Source organism: Phalacrocorax carbo, chromosome 1 (genome assembly GCF_963921805.1).
Source record: "Phalacrocorax carbo chromosome 1, bPhaCar2.1, whole genome shotgun sequence".
In the NCBI taxonomy this organism is placed as follows: Eukaryota; Metazoa; Chordata; class Aves; order Suliformes; family Phalacrocoracidae; genus Phalacrocorax; species Phalacrocorax carbo.
Window position 1 is genome coordinate 137635992 of NC_087513.1, and position 26186 is coordinate 137662177.

Genomic DNA, 26186 nt, shown 5'->3' on the forward strand with positions numbered 1-26186 from the left:
GCTGTTACTGGATGATGCTGTATTATCGATTGTTGCTATACTACTGCTTGCTGATAATAACTTGTAACAGCTTGATATATACATATTCGCTTTCTTAACCATAGCTACCCTTGCTAGCGGTGATTTGCGTGGTATTTGTGACAACCTGTAATAAAGTAGAGAAATTTAGAGGAGAAAGTCTCCGTGCCCTTGTGTATTACAAAATTGTACGAACCCACGGTCTCGACCTTTATACACCCGCGGGCCGGGTAACCCTTTGGGTCGTGACACCGTGTTACAGCTTAAAGTCACCCAACCGCAGCTTTTAAGCGCAGGAGGCAAAACAGCCAGGAAAGAATAAGGAACAACACGCACAGAATTCTCTAATATCAAAATATAGCAATTTATTCAAGACACTGAATATGATCTGTTGATTCTCTCCTTAAAACAAATGAGCTACAATACACAAGGTGAATTTGAAGAAAGTGTGGGTGGGGAGAAACAAAATAAGGGTTGGTGTTGTTTCAACAGAACCTAGGAAATGCTGAAATGAGAACCAAGTCTGGCTGCAAGTCTGACACAGACAATAAAAACTGCAGAAGCCAGAATTCAGAATTTCAGTGAGTGGCTGAAAGAACATTTCTGCAATTGACAAAGAACCACATCTTTTAAAAAGGCAAAAGGAGGAAAAAAAAAGGAGGAAAAATTAAAAAGGGAAGAAGAAAAAAAAGAAACCCAAAAACAAAGCAGACCCTTACATTTGACAAAGTGCACTTCACTTGGCTCTAAAATTAGCTATTTTTTTCTTTTTTTTTAAACAAATTAAAAGGAAATTTCTAAGATGTAGCATGGGGTTAATGTGTGTATAACCCTGTAAGTCAGGCCCTTTAGTGCCCCAAAAGGGACCCAGTGTTTTCTACATAAAAGATTCAGTATCCTTCTAGCCCACAGAGTCGAGTGGTTTTTCAGAAACTGTTTTTTTTTTTTTTTTCACTTCAAGGCCAGTTCCAGACAGCCAGCAACGATAAAAATCCAGTAAGTCTCTCGATGCTTTCACAATCCTGTTTGGTCGCTTTGGCTTTTCAATTTCTCCTCTGTTACAAAGAACTAGAAAAAAATACCACAACATATTGTATAACAAACCCGCAGTCCACCAGCCTGTTGCTCCACGCTGTTCCGTTGCAGGGGAGCTGCGGGCTGCTGCCGCCGCGGCAGCGGAGCAAAGCGAGAGCTCCCACGAGGGCAGTTCTGCAGGTCTAGGCTTAGATGTCCACACTGAACTACAGCCTGGAAAATCCTCTCTCTCCCCATTGCCCACCCCCAGACGAAACCGGCCCAGTAGGCTGGGATTAGCCTTTGCAACCGATCTTCTGCCTTCCTTAATAGCTGCCCTCATTTTAGCTGAAAACTATCTACTGCGGTATCTTTGAGGACTTCCCAGACTTTAGGGTCTCGGGGAGGGGAAGAAAAGGTGAACTTTCTTAGCTTTTCACATACGCCGCTTTCAAATCTGATGGTCTGTATAGAAAACTCTGGCCCAGCAGCCTCTCTCACACATAGGCTTTACAAACCAACTGATTTTCTAATTTTGTTTCTCTCGGCTTCTTACCTCCATGTAGGCAGGCAGAGGAAAGGTGGTATTCTGACAAAGGAAAAAGAACCAGGCATCACGGACACTGCTGAGCTACCCACAGTCGCTATGCCGGGAACAACCACGAAAACACGGGCGATGTGGCCAGCCAGCCACGTGGCCTCGCTGAACTCGGATTGAGCAACCTCATCTCTTTGCATCCTGAGGTCTGGCCGATTTAAGCGTCACTCAAGTGACAGGGCCCCATCCGCGCTGCCCTCCGCTGCCTGCAGACCGGGAGCTTCTGTGGGCTGTTCTCAGGAACGCCACCCAAAAGCAGCTTAGGAAGTTAACCGCGTGCACGCAATGACTGTAACCAAGTCATCGACCCAACCGTGCTTTATAAAACCACATTACGCCTTTGTATTCAAATTCAAGTCTCTCTTCCAACAAGGTCTTTTGTTTTCTTTTTTTTTTTAAGTAGTGACTTTAAATCAGTAGGTACACGTGGTTGTTGTACAACAGTGCAAAACTGCCACATGATCACCTACGGCCCATGCTCTTAGAACAGAAAACTAAAACCAACACATGAACGCATTTAACATGGAAAATAATCCTTCATACCTCCTAGTATCCAATTCTTTGATATAAATTATAAACACGCGTAACTGTCATTAATAACAAAAATCCCACCTAACTGTTTTCGCCTCATGACTGAGTAACCCTTTTAGCAGTTCTTTCTTTTCATCCTGTTCTCCTTCCCCAGTGTCTACCTTTAAGAAACGCAGCTGAAGCTGGCGGTGGCTAGTTCCACTGGAAGGACTAAGATACTGTGCAGACGCAAGCGTAAAGAGAGGAAAACGCAGGAGAGTAAAACGATGTATGGATTCCACAGTGCCCTGACGATGCCGTGACGCTTGGCGGGTCTTGCACCGCCAGTTCAGCACTAGGGCGCTGGTTTTGGTTTTGCTCAGATCAGATCACCACTTCAACAGCCGTGGTCAAATCAAAGGGAAGACCCTGTGCTACAGAAACAGCGACTTTGGGCGCGATAGTATTATGTGATGTTAAGGGGGTTCTCTGCTTGTTTGTTTTTCTCTCTCCTACAAATCCTGGCCTAGCCTGCGGGCTAGAGAGGACACCTGCCTGACTCGGCCAGTTCTGAGGATTTGTCTAAATAACGGCTGCCACCACCCCAAGGTTGCCTTATGGTTTACAGCACTTTCAGCAAACTCTGCCTCTGCATCCTTCTTTGCATCCATCATTTGCTCTTAGAGTAACGTACTCTTCAGCAGGCATCCCTGCAGATGTCTAGCTTGCAGGGGAAATCATGGCCAAAGCGGATGGGTGGTGCTCTGGAAGTCTTCATTGTCATTGCCGTCATTTCACCCACTGTAACTTTATAGTAGCGTATACGTTGAGAGGTAACTCGTGTATCCTTTATCACGTCCTCACCTAACGGAGAGTTCTACGTTGTCTGCTGAGCACCGCACTGAGGACACCCTCAAGGCTAAACCTGCCTGGGCAGACAGCGAGCCCCCAAGTGCAGACGCAGAGCTTTCCTTGTGGCACGCAGAACACACACGGAGGAGGGTGACAGCAGCACCGCACACTGCCCGATGCAATGGAAGAGCTTGATTCTAGGTGTGTGCCGACCATGGATGGACAGGAGCTTGGCAAGAGTCCGTTCTTCAACAGTGATAGATGCAGTCAATAGATCTTGGTCCAACTGGTCCCATTAAGTCACAGTGGTGAAATCCCACTGACTTACTGGAAGAGAAACAGCTGAGTGGGATGAATAGCGGAGGACAGCACTCCTCAGCAAGGCCACAGGGAGCCAAAGCCACGTTCTGGATGACACATGAACTATTGCTGAGAAAAGAAGATACACAGTCGTTTTCCCCTGGTTAGCAAGGATAAACGAAAATATGGACTCAAGAAAATGAAGGCTAGATTATTAGTCTCAAAATTACGAATCCCTTTTAATATTTGTACATCACCAAACAGCCACAAAAATGAAATGAGACTATATAAATGGCTGGCTGCTGGAAGAGGACTCTTAGTAAATGACTGGCATTTATTGTATCAAATGGCATTCTTTCTTACAGCACTTTCTGAGAGAGAAGAGAAAAAGGATACTGCACCTTTCATGTTCCTTGGACTCTGTGTCATTCTTTTTGCTTGAATTACACAACTGGTCTACATTTGGTGGCCATTTTAGGCTTTTAAAACTGTTCAACATAAAAAATATTTTTTTTCCAAAAATACACTGGGTTCTTTCTGTTAAAAGTCATCTTTCTCCTGTAAAAATCTTCCCCAGCACTGCATTCTTATATAAAGCACTTATTACACAATTTGCTGAAAGTGCCCTTGAGACGCTAAGATCTGAAGCATGGAGGATTTTTTTTTTTCTTTTAAACGGAGAGAAAGAAAGGAAAAGGAAAAGAGAGAAGAGAGGAGAAGCAGTCTGTCAAAAATTTTCATTGTCATGTCCACCTGGTTGCATCTACTACGGGCATACAGGGAAAAAAGAAAAAAAAAAAAACAAAAACAGGGTAAGAAGAAAGAGGAGAAAAAAAAGGAAGAAGTTGGGAGTGGAAGGGAGAAATAAAAGGAAAACAAAAGTTTCATCCTAAGCCTGGGATCCTCCAGGCTGTAATATTCCAGCTGATAGAAAAACCACTGAACAAAAAAAGTAGTCTAGAAAATAGAAAGTGTTGTGATTACAAAGTTGAGCATTTCATCAGTACAAACTGGTCTTTGAACGTCCTTTGGGAGAGCAACTGTAGTGTCCAAATTGGAAGGAAAAAATACAACACCGCATGGAGGAGGATTTTTTTTTCCCTTTTGGTTTATCACAGCATTTTTCTTTTCTTTTTTATTAATTTTTTTTTTTTGGCACAGCTTTTTTTTCCCAGCCATCAGAGCAAGTTCTCAGACGCAAACCAAACAGTGCAATGCCTAGCTGGTGGCTTCATGCTTCCAAGGCTGAATGTTCCAGGTGGAAACCATTCCCTCCCCCTCTGAAGTGACTGTGTTTTTACTCCTTGATGAAGGTTACGGACAAAATACTAGACACCTGTGGCCAGGGAGAGTTGGTTTCACGGTACACTCTAACTTTGTTCAAGTTCGTACAGTTCTGGAGCTGTTAAGAATAGTTTTGAAGAGTGCTTCTCCCCACACATTCACTGCTGGTCCATTTGAAATTTCTTCTAAAACATTTCACTTTTACTTCCGCAGATCTAGAACACAAACCTGGAGAGAAAAGACTCAGCATTAAGAACCATTTCTGGAGGAGACGTGGAAGTCCTATTCATATACGGCTCCGTACCCAGCTGTACGTTACACTCCCAAGCTTCAAGCCAGCCTGTCTCAAGTACCTGTTTACGTGCACCCAAACAAGGGAACAACCTGACATGGGAGAAAACCCAAGCAAAAACCGTACATCTAACATTTAGCTGGGCTTTTTCACCGGATTGCGAGCAAACGTTTTGGTGGCACATCCCAGGTAAGACTGTGGGCTCTGCTTAGTTGCCTGAATAGAGTGTCCACTTCCATTTCTGAAATATATCCAAAAGAGATGCACAGGCCTGGCAGGCATGACACAGGACCTAGAGTGGACACGTGCCCATTTGGAGCAGCTGTTGGAAGCCAGGCGTGGCACCACCTCAAATGGCACAGCTAAGCTCAAGCAACTGAATCATGTCGTAGGTGTACCCTTTGTTAAAATCAGTTGAAGAATACTGATCTAAAGTAGCTACACCAGCCAGCCACGTAGAAAAGTTATTCTGAAAAGCTGTAGAGTGTATTATATAACATCTGTGCGTCCTGATTGTACTACAGCTGGACTTTTTTAAAAAAATAACATTAACAGCAAAAATAGCAATGAATAATCAGTATCTCTATGGCAAGACTTCTCCTCTACCATGCAATGAAAATCTTTGGCATCGTGCTGAAAAATTCCCCTTTTAGGAACTATTCAAGGGTAAATAACTTGGGTGGGATAAAACTTAGAACGACCCAGGACAACTGTTTATTAGAGAGTTGACCCCTGTGACCTGACCTTCATTAAAAATTGACAGATGAGATAATGACAGACACAACACTATTGTTGCTCTTAACAAAATATGTATTTAAAAGTCATTCCCATCTTCAGTAATATTCACCTATTCCACAAGCATTCTTCACTTGCAGTAGGAACACCATCTCCTAGTACTGAAAAACTTCCAAAGCAGGAGAGGTTTTTACTATACTCCACAGAACTACTTACTTCTGTCTTCAGCTGTCTACCCTTCAGCTCTGTCCAAAGAAGGCAGTATGGCATGTATGGGTTTTTTTTTTTTTTACACTCTCCAGAGGAGAAATCTCCACCCAACTTTTACAATGTGTAAAGCTTCTTACCGATCCGTCTGATGCGCTTGCTCCCACTTTGTCTCCTCTAGCATTCCAGCAGACTTCAAAGATGCCCCCGGTGCCTCGGTAGCTATGTACTAGAGTTCCACTCTACAAAGAAAGACAGCATGCAAACATTTGATACAGAAGCTCCCCTTCTTTTTCTCTGTCCTGTGGAACTACATTAAAAAGAACAGAGTGGTGACGAGGTGGGGGCTATTCACATCACCCAACTCTGGTCGCCTCCATAAAGTGCTGAAGTTAAGAAACTGGTCTTTGATAACGAAGAGAAACGCGCTTCTTCAGAAAGCAATTTACAGTAGGACTCTCAGACATCTGTTTTTGTCAACTTTATAACAGTGGAGTCCTGGGGAGTTAGATGGAGGTGGTCTTTCCTAGAGTTTGTTGTTAATTTAGGCTGCAAGGCATCAGTATCCAGAATTACATCTGCAGAACTACGATGTCCCACTTTCCTCCAGAATATACCCAGTCCCCAGGCTGTACACCCTTTGTATCTATCATCTGATCATCCCGAAGTATAAGCCAGGCGCATTGGCCTCACAACTGAACTCAGCTTGTTACTAAATAAAAGCATCACTTATTTCTAAGAATCGATGCACACCTTTGCTTCACAAAGCTGACGGCACAACACAGCGTTTGCATGCATGCTAGTGTTCTAGCGTACAATGAAGCCTGAGCAGAAACATTCTGGACAGTCACCTCACTCCACCTGAGAGACTCAACTGCTACGCTGGGATTTGTATCAGTCAACACAATCAGGTTCACCTTGGCTGGCAGCCCATATGCTACAGAGGTACGTAATTTTCCATTTAGGCTTTTGCTACTAATGTGTCATCCACACCAGGTGTGCTTCACGGTACCTGAGTATTCCATATATGGACACATTTGTCAAAGGACCCGCTGGCTAGATATTTTCCATCAGGACTAAAAGCTACACTGTAGACAGGCTCTTGATGTTTTGTTAACGTATGGATGCAGACTCCTCGGTCAACGTCCCACAGCCGAACAGTGGAATCAAACGAAGCACTGCAAGAAGCATTCAAACACACGCATGTCTTAATTTGAGTATTAATCGATTTGTAGTTTGATACTGTAAATGTTTTAAGAGAATACCACAGGTTTCTTCCCTTGGCTAAGCAAGGAATAACGTTTCAAACAGAAAAGCTAATGCTCACTACAGCCTTTATGTTTTTAATGCCAAGAACTATATCTACAGAACTGAATTCTTGTATGCAGAACCTTTGAGTTTACCTAGGGTGCTGGCTAGGATCAGATCACTGTCCCTGAGAGGGCCAAGCTCCCTCCTTTTGAGATTCTATCTGCTGTTATTCAGGAGGGTCAAATAGATACTGTCATTAATAGGATAAATGGTTCCAGAAAGATCTTATTCCTAATGGATTTGCATTATCTAATTAATTAGCATTCTGTAATTCTCTAGAGCTGTGGTTCACTTTGTTTCTTTGCTGTTTTTTGCTACAATCCCTCTAAATCCCAAACTGTGGGCTTAGAGAAAGGCAAGGGAAATAACTGGTATGAAAAATAATATTAAAAGAACAACTCCAAGAAAGTTAAGTTCTTCCCTGTTCACTCCCAGACTAAGGAGTAAAATAAACAAAACAGCTTTGATACAACTTCTCCCAAAACTGAACTGATTTGATAAATCCCGTGGTACTACCATCAACTGGCATTCTACAAGTAAACGTATTCCCTAAAATCAAAGAAGAACTTTGAACACATTTCCAAGTGGAATTTTCAAGATTACCCAAGCTTTTCTCTGTTAGTTAACAAAGCTATAAAAATTGTCGGTATCTGCCCAGGTAAGTCGCACGACCCTGGTTAAGACACATTCCAGCTGGCTGAACGGGCTGCCATCTGCCTCATTAAGCGCCTTCATTCGTAACAACCGGATGCCGGTTGTGAAGGTTCAATGGCAGATTTACAATCCTTTTATCAGGACAGCTGAAAAGTTAAATAGCATATGACTCAATTTTCCTTCTTTTTTCTTTTTCCTTTTTCAGATATGATTGCCTTTGTATCCATCCCCCTGATTTACAAACGCAGGTACTCTCCACTGGAATTGTCTGCGGAAGATTGACTGTAAGGTGACACCAGAGTTACACGTCAGAAAGACGATCCTTCTTCTTAGTAGGCAACAGAAAGAGGCATATTTTTACCTTGCTAACATGATGTTGGAGTTTGGGTTGCTGGTGCCTGGCCCCGTAGGACTCCATTTGATAGTATAAATCTCTTTGCTGTGAGCCTGAAGATCATGTACACAGGTATCTTGCTTCATGCTCCAAATCTAAGTCAGAGTAATTACGAAGGGGAAAAATGGCAACGTTACTAATCTCTTTGCTGAATTATTTCAGTTCTGTGTTATTCTTACCATTTGTTTATTTAAGATCTCGACCCACATGCTTACACATAAACATAACCTGAGTTTGTTAGTGCAGCAGTTTGGCACTTACAATGCACACATGTTAGAATAACCCCTTTAGGGGAAAGAGCTACAAATTCAATAGTATTTATTCAATAGATCAGAAGAACTAAACAGTTGCTGTGCTTGCCCGATAGCCTGTAGCTTAAGTTACTCTGTTTAGAGAAGCTTAACTTGAAGTTTAAGTCACACGTCACAATAGCAGTCATTTTAAAGAGTGAAAATAAAGTTTCAGTAACTGCTTAGAACCTACTAATTTTCTCTTAAGCCAGTCAAGAGCCACATCAAAATTTCCTTTTCCTCCTGAACTCCATTTGTTTTCCTGATGTTTTTAACAGCACAGACAGTGGAACAAGATCAGCTGTTTATGCAGTGTTACACGGCCAAATACTTTAGCGTGAGATAAAGAATATGCTCAACAGAGATGACGGGTAATTTAGTACATCTTTTCTTCAGCTAACTGAGAAAACAAGATGAAGCTAATTCAAAGCAGGGAAAATAACTCCAATTTAGTCAGTCAATTTCAGAGCGATACCATAAACGTAGCAATGACTTAACTCCCTTGTTATAAGTCTGCACTATGAGAGAAATTATGTGCTCTTATGCTGAATTTTCACCAGAATACCTGAGTCTGCTTTTGGAAATGTTACGCAAAGCTTAACCATGTTCTATGGCTAACAGGCAACATACGTTCCAAGAAGTTGTAGGAAAATATCACAAACTCAAAAAAAAAAAAAAAAAAAAAAGACTGATTTCCGAAAGAAAAGGAAGAATAATGATAATTGCCCGAAGAAGATCTGCAGCCTCCATCACTGACAGTTTTTAAAAACAGGCGAGGTCGGGTATAGCAAAGCATCAGCTCTTGTGCCAAATTCAGTGGTCGGAAATTTGAACTGGCACCAACAACACTGAGCCACAGTGGTTTTTAAAGCACAGCATGCAAGCGGGCACCAAAAAAATGTGCTACTGCTGGGTCAGGATGTTTAAACAGAGCAAACTGGTTACTACCATACTGCTTTGTGGCAGCATAACAGATAAAACGGTCTCTTTCAGTGTCTTCTAGCCCTGTTTTCTACACAGATTCTGTGCACGCTAGAAACATCTCTTACTTTAACTGTGTCAATCAGCAGTAGAAAGAGGCTATGAGCCTTAATTAACGCAACTATACTATCAGGAATCTGTATCACCGGTACAATTCTATGCACAAACCCACATCTCGCCTGGGATGTTTCCTTTGCTCAAGGAACCAGCATAAATCAGCAGTCCAGCAGGAGGGCTTCGCTGTTACAACGTACACCTATTCCTGTGTGGACACAGCCTTCGTTCAACATGGCTGGGAAAGGAGAGTGAGACCGAGAGGAGTTTGGGCTGGAAAAGCTCTATCATGAAATGTATTTCTGCAAGCCCAGGCTCCCCCTGTATTAGCAATACTTTGCTGGTACAGTGCAATGGTCCAGGTGTGCTGGTAAAGAACCGACGCTGCCTGTGAGCCAGAATCCAGATTCATTCCATCTCAGTTCAGCACCTAACAGAGAGGCACGTACATCAGCAGCGTAGCTGCCTTAGGCTTCCCGTGCAGTGAATGGACAAAGATAGGCATTTCAGAGAACAATTCAGATTTTTGGTGGGCTCTTAATTTATGTGTCCTGTCCCATTTTAAAAAAAATCAAACAGCTCAAATGAAATTACTTTCAGAAAAAAGACTGCAAGGGGAAAACTCTTTGCTTTTATAGTATTTTCAAAGTGTAGCAGACTGCTTCTTAGCGTAGGGATGGTGCCTCTGTTGACAGGCAAGCAGGTGTGTGTGTGTGTGTGTGGGTGTGGGGGGGTGTGTGTGTGTGTATATGTTTCTTTAAACTATGACTATTCTGTGACAGTGACATATCAATCACTTAACACTTATTTGGATAGGATGTCTCAGTTTTCCCAGTGGCTGCTTTTCTGTGTTCAGTCTTTCACATTGGCTTTAAGAAATATGGGACAAAATGCAACTATTACTCGTGCAGAGTTTTATGTGATGTAGTACCAGCATTCTGGAGAAGATTAAAAAATAGATGCAATATTTGTCTTTACTTTTTGAACATCAGGAATGGAAATTATATTACCTTTAATGTCATATCATCGGAGCAAGATGCTAGTAGCATGCCAGATGGGTCCCATTTGATTGCATTAACCTCATTCTGAAATAAAGAGTGATTTTATTAAGTAAATATTCCTATTACCTGCATTGTACTGGGCACCCGGCAGAGGGCACTCAAGGTTTACGCATGCAACAAATTCAACCACAAATTACAGTCCTGGCTGCTTTGTGGGTGAACAAAAGCAGTGTGGCTTCCGTAACACGCTCAAGTGTGATTTAGGCATGGTAACCATTTTGTGTTTGTGAACAATACACACAATCAGTCTCCTGATACGTGTTCTGGCACAAAGTCTCTCATACTCTTTCTTCATATTCTAGGGTTTAAACAAAAACTCAAACCAGACAGATTGATGATACAGCATTAACTTTGTTTTAAAATTGAGGTATTTCTTCAGTTAATGTTCTGTAGATCTTGGAGGTACAAATTTTCAATAGAAAATATGTGTGGGGTGTAAAGTTTTCTGGAGTTTATAATTCTTAGTATTGCAGCTCTACAACAATGCTGGTCTCTCTAGAGACAGGAGTATGTGTAAATGAAACCCAGGATGCAATACTGAATAGTTCACAATGCTTTCTCCATCAATCTTCCTAGAACTTTGTAATTAACTAAGTCTAGTGTATCCCCTTGGTAATCAGTGAGTTCCTGTGCTTTTTTGAAGTTCATACATACAGGGGAAAAAACCTTTTCATAAAAAGAGAAAGAATTTTTTAAAAAAAACATAAATTGGGCTCACAGTCTCAGCAAAAATAATCCTGGAAAATATTTAGATTTTGTTTTATCCATTTTACACGTTTCAGTCATAATTGAAAAGAACTATACAGATATTTGAAGTAAAATTTGGATCATGTGCAAAATGGTGCATTTCAGGTAATCATAAAAAGCACCAGTTTGTTGGTAGGAATGTACGACCTGTCATGAAATATCAGTTTAGTATCAGTTTAACCACAGATGAGATAAAGGTCTCCAAATGCACAATTTTTCCTCAGTGAGGAGAGAGCAAGTTCTGAAAGTTAGTATCTAAATTACAAGTCAGTATATGATAGCAGTTTTCTCATGAATGAAAGCTAGAAAAACTAGCCTTTGACAGTCATTAAATACCACCAGGAAAAGAGGGGGGAAAATACATCCTAAACAGATCTTATTAAATTGGTTCTAAAACTGAACAACGGCTGGAGGTAAATTGTTCTCTCCTTCTTCACACTTCTCATTTACTAAAGGAAATGAAGCCAGTGGAAAACAAAATCTTAATTATTAATGTGCCCTTAGCCTGCAGCTCATGCTACGTATAAGTAGTCTCACTGTTCAAGCTGCAGGTTTTGCCTCCTACGGTGATTTAGAACAGTTTACCCCCCTCTCACTGGCAGTGAGTCACTCCTGAGGAATACCGTTTCAGGGAAGCAATGGGATGTAACACCTTTGGTGCTAGAACACACCCTGCAAACATATCAGCTGCCATCATTGTTACATGCTGCGGTGAGTTTATCACTTAACGTTTTGGACTTCTTAAACTTACTGTGTGTCCTTGAAAGGTTTTAACAGGACGATCACAGCTAAGTCTGCATACGTGAATGCACATGTCAGTGCTGCAGGAGGCAAAAGTAGTGTTGTTCTGCCAGTCTACATCCAGAGCAGGAGCTGTGAAGTACAAACGGAAGGAACATCAGGGAACACAGCAAAGAAACAGCTATCCCAAATAACTTTCCTCCAGTCACCCATCTGGATCAAATAGACTAAAAGCTACTTCTTGGACTATCACCTACTACCAGCTACAGGGATGATAGGGACTGTCTGAAGGGCACAAATCATTTTTTCTCTTGCAGTGGATAACCTGGATGCTTTGCATGACATCTATTTACAAGAATCTTTTGGTTAAGTTATATAAGAGGGGGCAAAGCAATCTGCCTCCACCCTCCCCGCTCCCAGCTGCGCGCTGCTCTTGGGCCATCTCTACCATTCATTTCTCTGTAAGCCAGCTCAGCAAAGAATCAGGAAGAAAACTAATCCAGAAAAAACCGTGGGTGATTTCAGCTGGGTTAGAAAAAATGTTCCTGTGAATGCCAGACAGAACATACGGGAGGGAGAAGAAGCAGGTGGCCATCTTCCTTTGCACCAGCTTTATGCAACAACTGATGCAAACCTATCATTCTGTGCAAACGTGTGGATTAATAATACCTACATTCAGTTTAATTTGGTTGGGGATTGATTTAAGAAAGGTACACTGATCAAGCTGATCTGTAATGAGAGGAAGAGTTTCTGTAGAGGTGTGTTTAGCGTTAACTAGGACTGACCTAATGAAACTTTGTACACAGATAGCACATGAACATGTAACTAGGGCCTGTGTGCAACACACACATTTTGCAAAAAGTATGGAAAAAACAAAACAAAAAACCCTTTTACAGCACATCACTGCAGACTAAAAGCATGCACAGGATAGGGCCGAACTCCTGACATACAGTTTGCTTGTGTTTCTACGACTGCTGCTTGGTTTTTTGCTCAGTGAAGAGTTTAGCTGCCCTCCAGAGGATGACATAAGACTTGCTAAAATATAGCAATCTTCATTCTCAGCACACTCCTGTGAGAAGCAAGTGTGTCAGAGTGAGAGCAGCATGTAGGAAGCAAAGTTGAATCTCTTTCTGGCAACGATACAGTGCAAATTTATCACTGAAATGAAACCAAGAAATGCCTTATTCAAGTACGTTCAGAAAAATACTTTTGTAATACAGAGGTGAAAAGATAACTGTTCTGCCAAGCCTATTATGTTTAAATATGCTTTTTCCTGTCAAAATTTTTATCAACTGCAAAAGAAGATTGATCCATGTCACCTTCTGAATCATCAGGTAGCTCTCTAAATGAGAATGGAGGGCTGAAATTGTTTCATATACAAGTATTTTTTAGAATATTAATGAAAAAGCTCAATAATTCTGTGTGACAGGTAAGGAATTTCTACACTGCAGAAATATAAAGGAAATTTGTGTGAGGAAGGCAGGTTACTTCTGAGTTTTCCAATGAACATGAATGGGGACAAGGAACCAGTAAAGCACTTTGTTTCTCTAACTGCCTGTTTGTCTTTCTCTTTATGCTGCAAGCTTTGTGTTGCTGTTTCAGAGCAAACAAAAATCTGTCTTTATTAATAGCAATATGCCTTCAGGGCTAATATCTAGCATGATATGTATGAGCTGAAAAGTAATTTTCTGAGAGCTACTGGCACCTAAAGCGATGGATTTGCACTGCAGCATAATTTGAATCAGAGTGTGGATAATTAATACTGATTCATATATTGGTGTATTTAATCATATCTTTACTGGATAAGTAACTGCATAAAATGGTCTGGAAAAAACAACCAAACGTGTTTTTTGATGCAAGTAATCAAATTGCCAAAGTGTCTTCAAAACCACGGGATACTAGCCAGCTGCATAAAAACAATTAGAATGTCGTCTAATAAAAGTAGCAACAAATCCTTAAGAAATGCTGCTAAAATAGATCCCAGTAATAAAAGTGTTACAATAATTATCAGTTAATTTAAGCTTTTTCCGAACAAATTTAGGTGTGATTCAGAATTAGAAGCTCAGAAGAGGATCGAGTTAAGCATCTGCAGGGAGTGATTCAGAGCACTTAGTTCTCTAAAACTGGGTCATACAAATACCTCCTATGGTATCACTTAACCAATTCGTTCCTGCATGCAGAGACATCAGTCCACATCTATCAGCAGATGTGAAAATTGGATTATTTCTCTCCATTTTAAAGAAATAAGCTTTGTGAATACGTATTTTGATCAAATGCCCTATGGTGACTCATAGTTTTGCGAAGAATAATGAAACCCTAGAAGCTACTTATCCACATATTTACATATTTTGACCATAAACCCTTAAAGTTACATGGGAACACCGATGGTATAGAGGCCTTCAAGATGTAGACAAAGGAGCCTTCCTTATGTATTTTAAGATGATGGTTTTGTCCATATGGGTGTAAACTAAGTAAGTTGTTGTAAAGCAGCCGAGAGTAAAAAAAAATTATGTTATTCCCAGGCCAAATATCTCCAGACTTCAAAGAAGTATGCAAAGAAGTACACCACACAAGTATGTGTTAAAGGAACTGTACTCTGTCTAGACTAGATTTTAATTGTTCAAATGCCACCTCTAATCCTTGTGCAGACAAGGTTTTCAGATTCCAGATACGGGCAGGAATTTGCTGTTAGCTTGTTCCGGTGAATAAATGATGCCAAGAGGACAAAGTGAGGTCTTCGTAGATTTAGGGTTATGTGAGGACAAAGACTCCAGCTGATTTTAAGGGGCTTTTTGTAGGACATATGCTTTTCACCTATCAGCTATTCCCTTAATAACCAACAGCTTTACTTCCCTATGAAAACATATTTGAAATAATGAAAAAAGCAAAAAAACCCTAGCCTCTCCACATCTCCACTTCAGTTGTGTCTTATGGCCCAAAGACAAACAGCATGCGTAATAAGAATTTTTTTAAAAAATCTATTAATGCAGATGGACTTTGGCATATTGCATTGGAAGATGTAGTTCAGTTTTCAACTTGCTAGAAGGGAAATGGAGTGATAAGTCCTTGACACACATCACTGCTAAGACAGCTAAGACAGTGAACATGATTCTGAAGAGGCAACCAAGTTCTGAATCTGCAACTACTTAGATCAATAGCTAGAGATCAGAAGGCTTAAGAGTCTCATTAACTACATCACTATACAGTGCAGTTTGCTTTTATTGAACAGTTATGATAGATAAATAAATGCCACAGTGAAAAAATCCGCCAGTAGCACACTGACTCCTCCAAATGACAGTTGCATTAATAAGCGAGAAGATGAGTGACAAAAACACAGAGTATGGATCTGCTGTGCGCATGGACATACTTTTTGTCTTCTGTTAAATAACCATTTCAATTGCTACTGCATATTAATAACATCTGTGAAAATGTGAGAATAAGAACAACTAGAAATTGCGCTGAAAAGCATGTGCAAATTAACGTTTTAAAACTAGTAGTAAAGTATGTGTTTTTAAACACCATTAGGCTCTTTCATAAGTGAAAGCCTGCTGTGTTTAAAAATGGATTAGTTACAGTGAACACACAGGAAGGTGAACATTTCTAGCAGCAGAATCTGGAATGTTTTGGTGGTTTTCAACTCAGTTTGACTATGCCCCTTAAAAATTCCTCACTATGACAACTCATCTAGTTTGTATCATTAATTCAGCCATCATCTTACAAGTCTGGTCTCAGGTGAATTTAAGATTATGTTGATGATTGCCTGTTACTCAAGATTACTCTCGTCGTCTTGAAGCAGACCAGACCTACAAACAACCATCCAAGTAAGGTTTTGGTGCAGCATGGTTTTGAAACTCAAGGTTGGCAACTGACTTCTGATAATCAGAGAAAGCAAATATTGAAGAACGCCAAGTCAAAATTAAAAGCTAAGAAATTAAATTTCTGAGGACCTTCATGCTTGCTGTGGTGAATGCAAGCTGCATGATAGATCCATCTGCTCCTGCCTCAAGTCAGCTTCACTGCAACAGGAGCAGAAAGAGTGGAAGAGATCCCAGACACCTTCACTGAGAAGTCTCTTCATAAATCACCACTCAAGCACATAGATGAGGACAGAATCATTCAGCTAGGTAGACATGGCTGGTGTGTAAATCCTCTCCTAGAATCAGTTTGACTTTCCAAGCTGATTCTCACAGAACCCCATCTTTCTGAAAAAAGAGTAAACCCAGGATAGTTAAAGCGCAAAAACATGGTTCAAACTTCTCTGTGGCAGACAGGCTTTTACAAAAGGGTAAGTAAAATCGACAAAATTAAAAACTGCATTTCATTTTACTAACAAGAGTTATGCAGAAATTACCTGAATGGAAAGGAAACTGCTGTTTAGCTTCTCCTGTGTGAGCATCCCAAATTATTGTTGTCTGCATCCGAAGGAACGGGGGAAAAAAACAGTTAGTGACTCTTCAGCTCAGAGAAAACAAACAACACATTCACTGAGGAGCAATTCTAAAAGATGGACTGATAAAATTATTGACTGCAGAGAGCCTTGTGTGCTGAACAGCTGAAAAATCAGAAATCGCTTCCAAATATTTCAGAATAATAATCTAAGTGTAGATAAAGAATTATCACACACAGAGGAAGTAATATAACTACTAAGAATAGGTATATTCTCTCTGAATAATGCTGGAAGACAGCACTACACATTTTTAGTATGCATTTTGTTGCAGCTGTTTCAGTTATCTTCTTCAAAGAAGACTTCTTCCCCTTTCCAAAGATACAAGTTGAATTCTATTCCAAAACTATGTGACACTACTTTTCTAAAAATTAAACCACCAAGTGAAATGTTTATCTAGCAGCAGAGTACACACCACTTCTTGCCACTGCGATGGGACAGACTAGAATGTAATTTGCTTACTACAGGTTTATTCCATACTCGCAGCACAGGTGAGCAACTCCCCTATAGAGCTCAATACCACCTTCTCAGTGAATTGGGAGTTTGTGCTTCCAGAGGATAACTTAAGGATGCCTCATCTTGCCGATAATGGATCACCTAAAGAATCGCTGCTGTTATTGGGAACATAAGTTCGCCCAAATAATGGAACTACCACTGGGAGACAAGTATAGCTGAATATAAGCCAATATTAAAAGGAATAAAACTAAATTTCCATTTTCACAAGTATGTGAAAATATAGGGATACAACCAGCCTACAAATCAGATTACAAGCCTGAGCTAGTTTCCTGACTCCCCTCTGTCAGTAGCTGTAGAGGAGCACTGCCAGGGAATCTCATTGGAACACAGGCCATGCAAACCATCACTTGGAAGTGTCATTTTCTCTCCTAGTTTTACAAAGGAAGCCAAAGCTGACATATACATCTGATTTTCAGACATCGAAGTTAAGCAAGATCAATGCGGTGTACTTTCCAGTTTCAGTTTTAATGGATTTGTGCTCATCATCATCAGTCTTCTGTTCATTTTAATCTCTAATATGCACTCAGCTGAAACTACCATGTTTTGCTTGATTTGGAGTACAGAACTACCATTTTTTTTTTATATTTGCATAGGAAGACATATATATTTTATTCAAATACAAGTGTTTCAATAATTAGATGAGCTAAAAGGTCAAGAATCTTTAAGATCACTTCTCTCCTGGAAATAGTTGATAAAACTATAAACGTAAGTAGCGGAAGCAGTTCTTTTCTGAACTGAGAAACATTTAAGATGCAATTTTACACAGGGGGCAAGTAGAGTTGTTTTTTTTTTTTGAAGTAAAATCTTTTATGTAAAAATAGTACGTACTTCTGTAGCCTCAAAAATGCAATCAACACACACTAAAACATATTACAGAAAGTAAACTCTCCAGGATGCCTGAAGGAGAAAAAAAAATCGTATAGAATTCAGCAGCACAAGCTCACTGAGTCAGCACATTTATATGTTAGAATGATGTATTTTTAAAACTCACTTTATCGACACCAGCACTTAAAATATAATTCCCCTTTTTGTTCCACTTCAGGGCAAATATTGGACCTTTATGTTGACCTAAGGTGCTTGCAAGGTTACCTGGAATACAGAAAAGGTTAATATTACAATTTGTTTACAAATGAGCCAAATTACAGTTCAGTGCTGTTTGATGCTTAAGAATAAATGTTGTTTGACTTACCATCTTCTGTCCATATTCTTGCAAAACCATCATACGAGCCTGTAGCCAATAGTGTTCCATCACTCTGTTAGGATACATATAAACAGCAAAGGTCGATACTAGATGAAATCTGTTTCAGTCAACCTTTTTTTTTTTCCTTTTTTCTCTTTTTTTTCCTTTTTTTTTAAGGTTTGTGCACTGTGATTTATGGGAAATCTGAGTCCACACATTGAGACAGATTATACTATGATTTAAACTAAAGGTTATTACTGCAGACAGCGAAGAGGAAATAAACCCCTCTAATGTACTGTGAAATACTAGCCTACACCATCAGATAAGAGTAATTTAATCAAAAGGATTAGAAAAAGAAAACAAGATGTAACAAATTCTACGGGACTCTTCCAGATAACAGACACTACTTCTTAGACATAAAGAGCCTATAAAACATCAACAGATCATCTAAATCCTGACTAAACCCCAGTTCAGTGAAATTCAGGCACCTCTACTTGAAAGAAGGACTTAAAAAAACACCTAAGCCACCTGCACTCACGGTTAACACCTCGAACGCTACACAAAGCAGCTGCTTTCTACTTGTCTGAACGCGGACTCCCACACATGCTTAGAGGCACAGTACCACGATGGATAACCTGAGAAAAGTTGGATTCATGGGTCCCAATTAAGAGGAAAAAAGCACGGGAATCATAATCAGCAAATTACATGTATTCTGCTGGAGGGAGCCCTTCACTGAAGGATATCTCCTGTGCAGCCAACAATGCTAGAGTTATTGGGCTAGAATGAGAATAATTAAAAAGGAACTTGACTCTGCAACCTGGTGACACGGGTACTGTTGGAGCTGGGTGTTTAGTCTTTAAACATTTCAGCACCTGGATTGTGAGTGAGATTCACCCCATTTATCTCCAGACATCCAGAAGTCAGGAGTTATTTTAAGAGAGTAACCTAGTCTCCCTCTATAACTAACAGCATCACCCACCTCTGGAGTGTAATTCATGATCCCATTTACTTTAGACTCTGCCCAGACCAGCTTGAAGGCATGTGTCTCTCTTTCTGCTGACTTAGAGGGAGTCTAGATGACTAGTTTAGATGGTAAATCTAAGGCAGATGAATCCCACCCTTGGTACCCAAAGGACGTGATCGAATATGACCTCTAGAAAAGCCTTTCTTATTTTAACATATATCACATAAACCAGAGAAGAATGGATTTAGTATCACCAGTGTGAAAATTTCACAGTAAAATATGATTAATATTGTGGTTCTAAATAAAAAATAAAGGCAGATGGCATTTCTAGCATCATGAGTAGAAAATTAGGAAAAAGCATAAAATAATCCTTTAAAACATATGTCCACTCCAACCCTCCAAAAACAGGGAGCTGTAGATTTAACTCAGATGTGTAATGATGTAGGGGGTAAAATAACAAAATCTAAGCCAACTTCACTGTGATGTACACTTATCTAGACCACTGATGAGAACAAAAGTGATAAGACCAAAATGGGAAAAGGTAAGGAAAGCTAAAGGACTACATGTACAGTTTATCCAAACTTGTTGGTCGTAATTCAAATTCTTTGGAAACTCGAAGTAACTTGGAAGCACTTCAAGTGTTTAAATTGGGAACATTTCCTTACATTAAGTACTAGCACAAGTGAAGTATTAGCGATCAATGAAGTCTTGAAAGGTAAGGAACTGCTACAGGAAATACCAGAGCATGCCATATATATCTTGGACAACTTTTCTCATACCGGTTCTCCACCTTTGCTTGTTTTAGTCTTTCAATTACTCTTTTCTTACTCCTCAATCCAGTTTTTCCCGACTATTTTTCTTCACTGTGATTACCACAGGAAACAAGTACTGAACATTCTTGGGTTTTATCTTTATTTGCTTTGTTAACCTACCTGTGCTTTCTGTGCTATTCATCAACTTCTTTCTTTGTATCAAATATACAATACATAAGGGAGGCTGATCTGTGCAGTGGCCTTATCTTTTACTTTGTGAATCACCTAGCTCACCCGAAGGACAATAATACTGGTGGTATAATAACACTGCTGGTCTCTGGCCAGCAACTGAGGCTGTATGTAACTGCTGAGAATCCTTTCTGGCACTTAAGTTTTAAACTGCTTCCCTAGGAAAACAAGACTAATGTGATCACCCTGTACTAATGTCAACAAAATGGACAGAATACAAGTGATCTCAAAATTAATTAATGTTCCTGCAAGATTTTGTAAGTTCTTTTTACAATGCTCGGTGGCAAAAAGGAGACATGAAGCAGCCTTATGCTGCCCAAAGACACTGGGGATTTTTAACAATACCCGTCCTCTCTGCTCACTTCAGTCTTCTCTGTGCATGACCATATTATCTCAGACAGAAGGTTTTGCAGGATGGAAGTAAAAAGGATCAGGCAAGACAGTTCCACCTAGAAGGTGGGTAGGTAACGAGAGAATGACTACACATGCTTCTATCAAAATAAAAATGATAATGTGAGCCTGTTTTGCTATGCACAGAATAATTCAGATGGGAGAGTGCCTTGATAGTCCAACTTCAGAAAGAGCTGGTACTCATATATCCTCGCGTGCCAAAATAAAGTAGCTATGAGATGCAAATACATTATTGATCAGGCTTCATTACTACATAGACTGCTTGTTTAATCTTCATTCTTAAAGGCAGCTAAGTTTATTTTTACCCATACTCCTAAAAATAGAGATATAAATACATAATTATTAAGCTTGAAGATGGCAACAGTCCTGGAAAATTATAGCATATAGGGGAAAGTTCAGCTCATTATGCGTATTGGAAACAAGAGGTCAGTAGGTTAGGACAGAGCTTCTGGTCACCTCAGATATAAAAGATATGGAGCAGCAGCTGTAACTGCCTCTGAATTAAATTTAGACCATTAAAAAACATACACAGTAGAAGTTAGCTTACATTCCAGTCCAGTGAAGTCACATCCTTATTGCTGGGGACATCGTGTCCTCCTTCTCTTATGCAGTGCCTCAAAACTAGTTGAGTGGAACCACTGTTGCTGTTTTCATTGAGATTCCATATTCTGGCCGTTGAGTCTCCGGATCTATAAAAGCAATTGTGCAGAGGTGAAAACTCCTCTTGGTGTCAATGCAGCAAACAAAGTAAAAACCTCTGTTTCTGTTTTCATTGAGAGAATATCACAGCCTTTAAAATGTAATTTTTTCTTTCCAATTCTGCCCTTCCTGCACTCCCTATACTTCAAAAAAAATGCTAACACATACTTAAATCATACATATCATCTGAACTCACATCATCATTTGCTTTTCTCAGAAGTTTTACCTGAAAGACATTTGCTTGCTCTCTACATTTTGCACTTGATAAGTGAAGCTGGTATCACCGTAACTGAGGTAGGCTGGGTGAACTCAACGTTACAAACATAACACTGTGGAGATCCAAATAAGGACAGAAACACAAAGGCTGTGCCCACGTGCCTCCCGTAAGAAGTGTGCACGAGTCCCCAGGGCTCCCCGGAGCTGCAGTATGCTCTGAACCCGGCGGGATGGGACCTGCAGGGTCAGCGCGGGCAGAGGTGCCGAGTGTCACCTTGGCAGCAGCCTTGGGGAAGGGGACCTTTAGCAGTGTCACAACGGTGCTGCGGAGCCGGCTCCCTGGCCCCGCCTGGATTCCTCTGGCAGCTGCTGCAGGAACTTAAGACTGCCTTTAATTTGGCCATGGCCCTTTCATAAGGTACATTTGTTTAGGACAAACCACAACATAGCCTCTGACAGAAGCTGTTTGCAAAACAGCCTCTCAGTATTAAATCAAGACACGGAACCTAAAGGTTAGGAAAGTAGAAAGGTAATTTAAATTAATTTTATCTTGTCTACAGTGTCCTTTGCTGTCTGTAGCTTGGCTGCTTAGCTCACATCGTCCAAAAAAGCAGCAACATAACTATTGCCGTAATAGAATATTTTCTTGGTGAGAGACAGCCAGCAAGACAGAGACTCCATCAGGATTTTAGTCTGTTTTATAGACCAAGTATTCTCCAGTGAGATGTTTTTATTGCAGACTGAAACCCTGATTTTGTCTAGAAAAAGTTGTGAGGAGGAAGTGGAGAGTTTATCATAACCTGCTTGTAAATAATGTATTTATTTTCACTTCGTATACAACTTTCTTCCAATTAAAAATGTCTCTGAGGTCAGAAATCAATTTGCAAGGGGGTGGAAGATATTATGCTTTCTAGTTTACTGGGATTTGTCTCTCGTTCCCCCTCCCCCCTTCTTTTAAACAGTGAATAACAACAACCACCAGAACAATCGAAGTACCCTGGATTGATTGTTTTGTCCAGAGGGTAATTTTCATTTACATGCAGTAAGTAGAAACTTGGAGCAGCATTAGGATCTCTCTTATATTGCCAAGAATTCATACAGTCAAGATGAAATTTCGTTGTCAATATACCTGATGCTTTTCCTTTTTTTAAAGTAACGACTAGAACTTCCTTTCCTATACACTAACAAGGAGAAAAAGTTGTGCTTCGAAGACTAAAAACCTGAGATCCAGTTTTGCTTTGAAAAGGCATGTTTTACTGAAAAGGAAATCCATCACAAAAGACTATTCAATTTTCTTCTGGACTACTAATAAGGTATTTTCATTATTTATACTAAAAGCAGTGCGCAAATTCTAAACACTTCACACGTCTTTGAGTGCAAATATTGACCAATCAAGTGCCAAATTTGATTGAGCTTTGCGTATTATATAAGCAATAATTTAGTAAAATTTTACATGAACTACAGTTCAACAGTAAAAGCAAAAACCTCTCTGCCTGTATCAGTGGCTCTGAGCTCTGCTGGATCATGGCACGCCTGGGGAATGTGCCCTCAGCTCCTCTGAACCCTTTGTGTCAAGCTGAGATGTGATGGCTGGCCTGGGCTTTGCCACAAGCTACTGCTGTACAGGCATTCTTTAATTTTTGGCACTTAGCGAATAAGCAATAGTTAGAACAAGGATATTTTTGCCACCATACAGAGCTGTGACTGTAATATAACTCCTTCTTTCTTCAGAGGTCTGGAAAACTGAACAATAATTTTTCACATGTTGGCTAGAAAATTAACAAAGTTAGTCATGAGGCTCAGAAGTTAAGGAACATTTTTAGCTGTAATAATTTACAAAAGTGGGAACATAAGTCTTTCATAGGCTTGGGTTATTGGTTAACATGCTAAGTAGGAAATTCCTTCAGTACTGGCTTCTTCATTATATAGGACTCTGGGCCAGTCCTGCCCTCACTGTAATAATCCAGTTTGTTACTGGACCCTGTGAATAAAGTAGTCAGCCACTTGGCTATCGAACACAATATCCTATTTGCTCATTCTAACAGGGTTATGTTTTGTTTTTCAACAGTTTTATTTAGTCAGTTTTCTGGGGATTTTTGGGCAATCTTATTTTCCAGTATTTTAATTTTGTTTTTCCATTTTCTTCTTCCTAAGGCTACATAAGCTATTATGTGTCCCTGCAGAGAGGCTTTATAAGCCTACTAGTGTGTGGCAGGGGTATTTGTGCATCTTCCCTTTTGTTGCTGGGGAGGAAAAAAAAAGAGTATTCTCTGCTCTGGAAAGTATTCTGATTTCTGTTGAACGATTCAGTGAACCCTGCCTTATTAGAGGACCACAGTTCAAGCACAATTCAGAAAGATATTTAATCTCCTTAGCCTACAGAAGCATTTCTATCTGCATGATAAAGCAGCTCATTCCAACATGCAAGTCATGAACACTTGAGTAATAGGTATACTGTTCTGCACTACGGTAGAGTACTGCCAAATTTTAGGAAGGCTTAGTTCTGAAAGAATTTTATTTCATGCTTTCCAGCCCTGGTATGAATCAAGGTGGACAAATGTTTGCAGAATTTTATTTGTGACATAAAATGCCCATTCCTTAATTGTCAGCAGAGAGGTTAAAATAGCTGCAGTTGGGTAAAGAAATGTGCAAGACAGTTGTGGAACCTCGGTATTTCTAATCTTCAGCTCCAAGTCTTATAATCACTGTTATTTTGATATGCAATATTGCTAATGTGTATTTAACACTTCTGGCTCAAACCAGTTAGACTTCTTATTAATTTAAAAGAGATTATTAAAAGCATAAAGGGGAGGAAACTTCTCCTCATACTTTACATACCTAATTTTTCCTTAATAAAGCAGGTCTCTTAAAGTAAGTGCTTACATTTCCTAGGCAGACAGCAGAGGCTTAGAAGTGCCGCAGAGGTCTCCAGAGAGAGATGTCTGTCCCACAAATTCTACACCATTGTTCCCTCCATCAGGTTATTCAAACAGACCTCACCTAACAGCTGACTGCTTTGTGGTAATGGATTTGATGCAATGAGGTAACCAGCCCCAATAAAGTGACCTGGTAATGAATAAGCACTTACAGTCAGGTGAATTAACACCTGGCACTGTCTGGGGAGGTGAAACCAACTCCCTCAGTCCTGTAATTCAAAAGGATTATTCAGAAAGGTAATTCACAGTGGATCCTAAACCACTTATATGAGGAATACAGGAACTCAAAGCAGTATATAAAACCCAGAGATGATGACAGAAGATGGCCTAGAGACATCCTTTCCTGTGTCTGAGAGACATAGCCGTAACTGTAAGATCTTGGAAAGCAGCTTTGATGCCTCATCATTTTGCTGACTAGGGAGAGAGAAGGTGCACCCTGCAAGCGACAAAGTTCCCCTGTGTGAAAGAGGCTGGTGTAGATCAGCAAAGATAAGCAAAGAAACCTACTGTTGGGTTTTGGGAATGAGGCCAGATCCCTCTGCTGCATGGCTAAGACAATTACTTGAAGGGCACAGCTGGATATAACAGAACAGGGCGCGCTCTTGAAAGCAGCAGCTGAACATGCAGACGGAGCATTCTAAATTCTAGTAGCAAAGCTTTTGGAGTTCAAGGCTCTGGCAACCTTGACATTCACAGGTATATTTCCATACTGGGAAATTCAAGCATGTCCAGGCACATTTTGGGTCACTGGACCATGATCACCTATGCTAGCAAACCGATAGGTTATTCCCTGGCCAGACTCTGGCCTGTTTTAATTAGCATTCTTGCTTGGGGCCCTGTCATGCTCTCTGAATAACTCCTGGGCATGGCTTGGTGGTTACAACGGTCCAGAGACAATTGCCAGTGTGCAGGTTTGGCAGCCAGGACAGTTTGCTAGCACAGATACTGGCCATTCTGTGCCAGTTGGCCTCAGTGCCTAGGAATATTCCCAGGCATGGTTAGTTTACTAATGTGGACATAGCTCTAATGGGTTTATGCACTACCCAGGGAACATAACCATCTGTAATAATTTACATGTGTCATAAAACGAAAAGCTAAGACATTGAAATACGTCACAGACGAAATCAGACTTTGAAGAGGAAGACAACTGGATTTTAAGAGCAAAACTGGAATTATGGCTGGGATTGGCCAAATCTTCACATTTGGCCAAGCACATGCTTTACTTTTTTTCCCCTGTCTTAAACAATGTATGTAATTATTTGTTTTGGAATGTTGATTTCCTTCATAAAGGGTAATTAATCCTCTTGCATGGCTGTACGTATGCACTTTACTGTACTATTACAATGCAATGCTTCCGTTCATAACATCTAAGCATTCTTCTTATAAGCATCTGGTGACAGTCATGCCTTTGACAGCCTTTACTAGTATCTCCAGTCTTCTCCATCCTCTACTTTAAGGGTTATGGGTGTGGTGAAGGAGGCAGAGCAGCTGCAGAATATATTTTTTCTGGCTATTTGATCAGAGAAATTCCTGTCTCCGCTGTGGTTTTTTTTTTTTTTTTTTTTTGTTTTTTAAATAGCCCTTTGCAAAGTCTAGAGAGTATATATTCCTGTGCTAGCCTTGAAACCCTAAAATGTCACCACAGTTGAGTAGATGGGACATCAAATATCAAAATCCCTTCCTATCAGTGGGATACTCACTAAATCTGGAAACCAGTGTTCCTGTTTTGGGTAATTCATTCTGCAAACGAATCTCCTTACACAGCTTGCTTCAGAT

At 40.3% G+C, this 26186-nt stretch overlaps 1 protein-coding gene across 4 annotated transcripts in view; it reads right to left on the reverse strand.

The window, feature by feature from the left end:
* Positions 1–358: 358 nt before the first annotated feature.
* TBL1X (transducin beta like 1 X-linked) overlaps positions 359–26186 on the reverse strand; it is a 200575-nt gene continuing 174747 nt past the window's right edge. For all 4 annotated transcript variants that reach the window (XM_064437193.1, XM_064437184.1, XM_064437201.1 and 1 more), the window contains 10 exons: positions 21107–21248; positions 18193–18256; positions 17995–18092; positions 16395–16455; positions 12054–12175; positions 10505–10579; positions 8137–8264; positions 6823–6988; positions 5951–6052; positions 359–4804 (listed from right to left, as the gene is read on the reverse strand). In XM_064437193.1, the coding sequence (XP_064293263.1) occupies positions 4778–4804; positions 5951–6052; positions 6823–6988; positions 8137–8264; positions 10505–10579; positions 12054–12175; positions 16395–16455; positions 17995–18092; positions 18193–18256; positions 21107–21248 (985 nt within the window). In that variant the 3' untranslated portion in view covers positions 359–4777. The remainder of the gene's footprint in view (positions 4805–5950; positions 6053–6822; positions 6989–8136; positions 8265–10504; positions 10580–12053; positions 12176–16394; positions 16456–17994; positions 18093–18192; positions 18257–21106; positions 21249–26186) is intronic.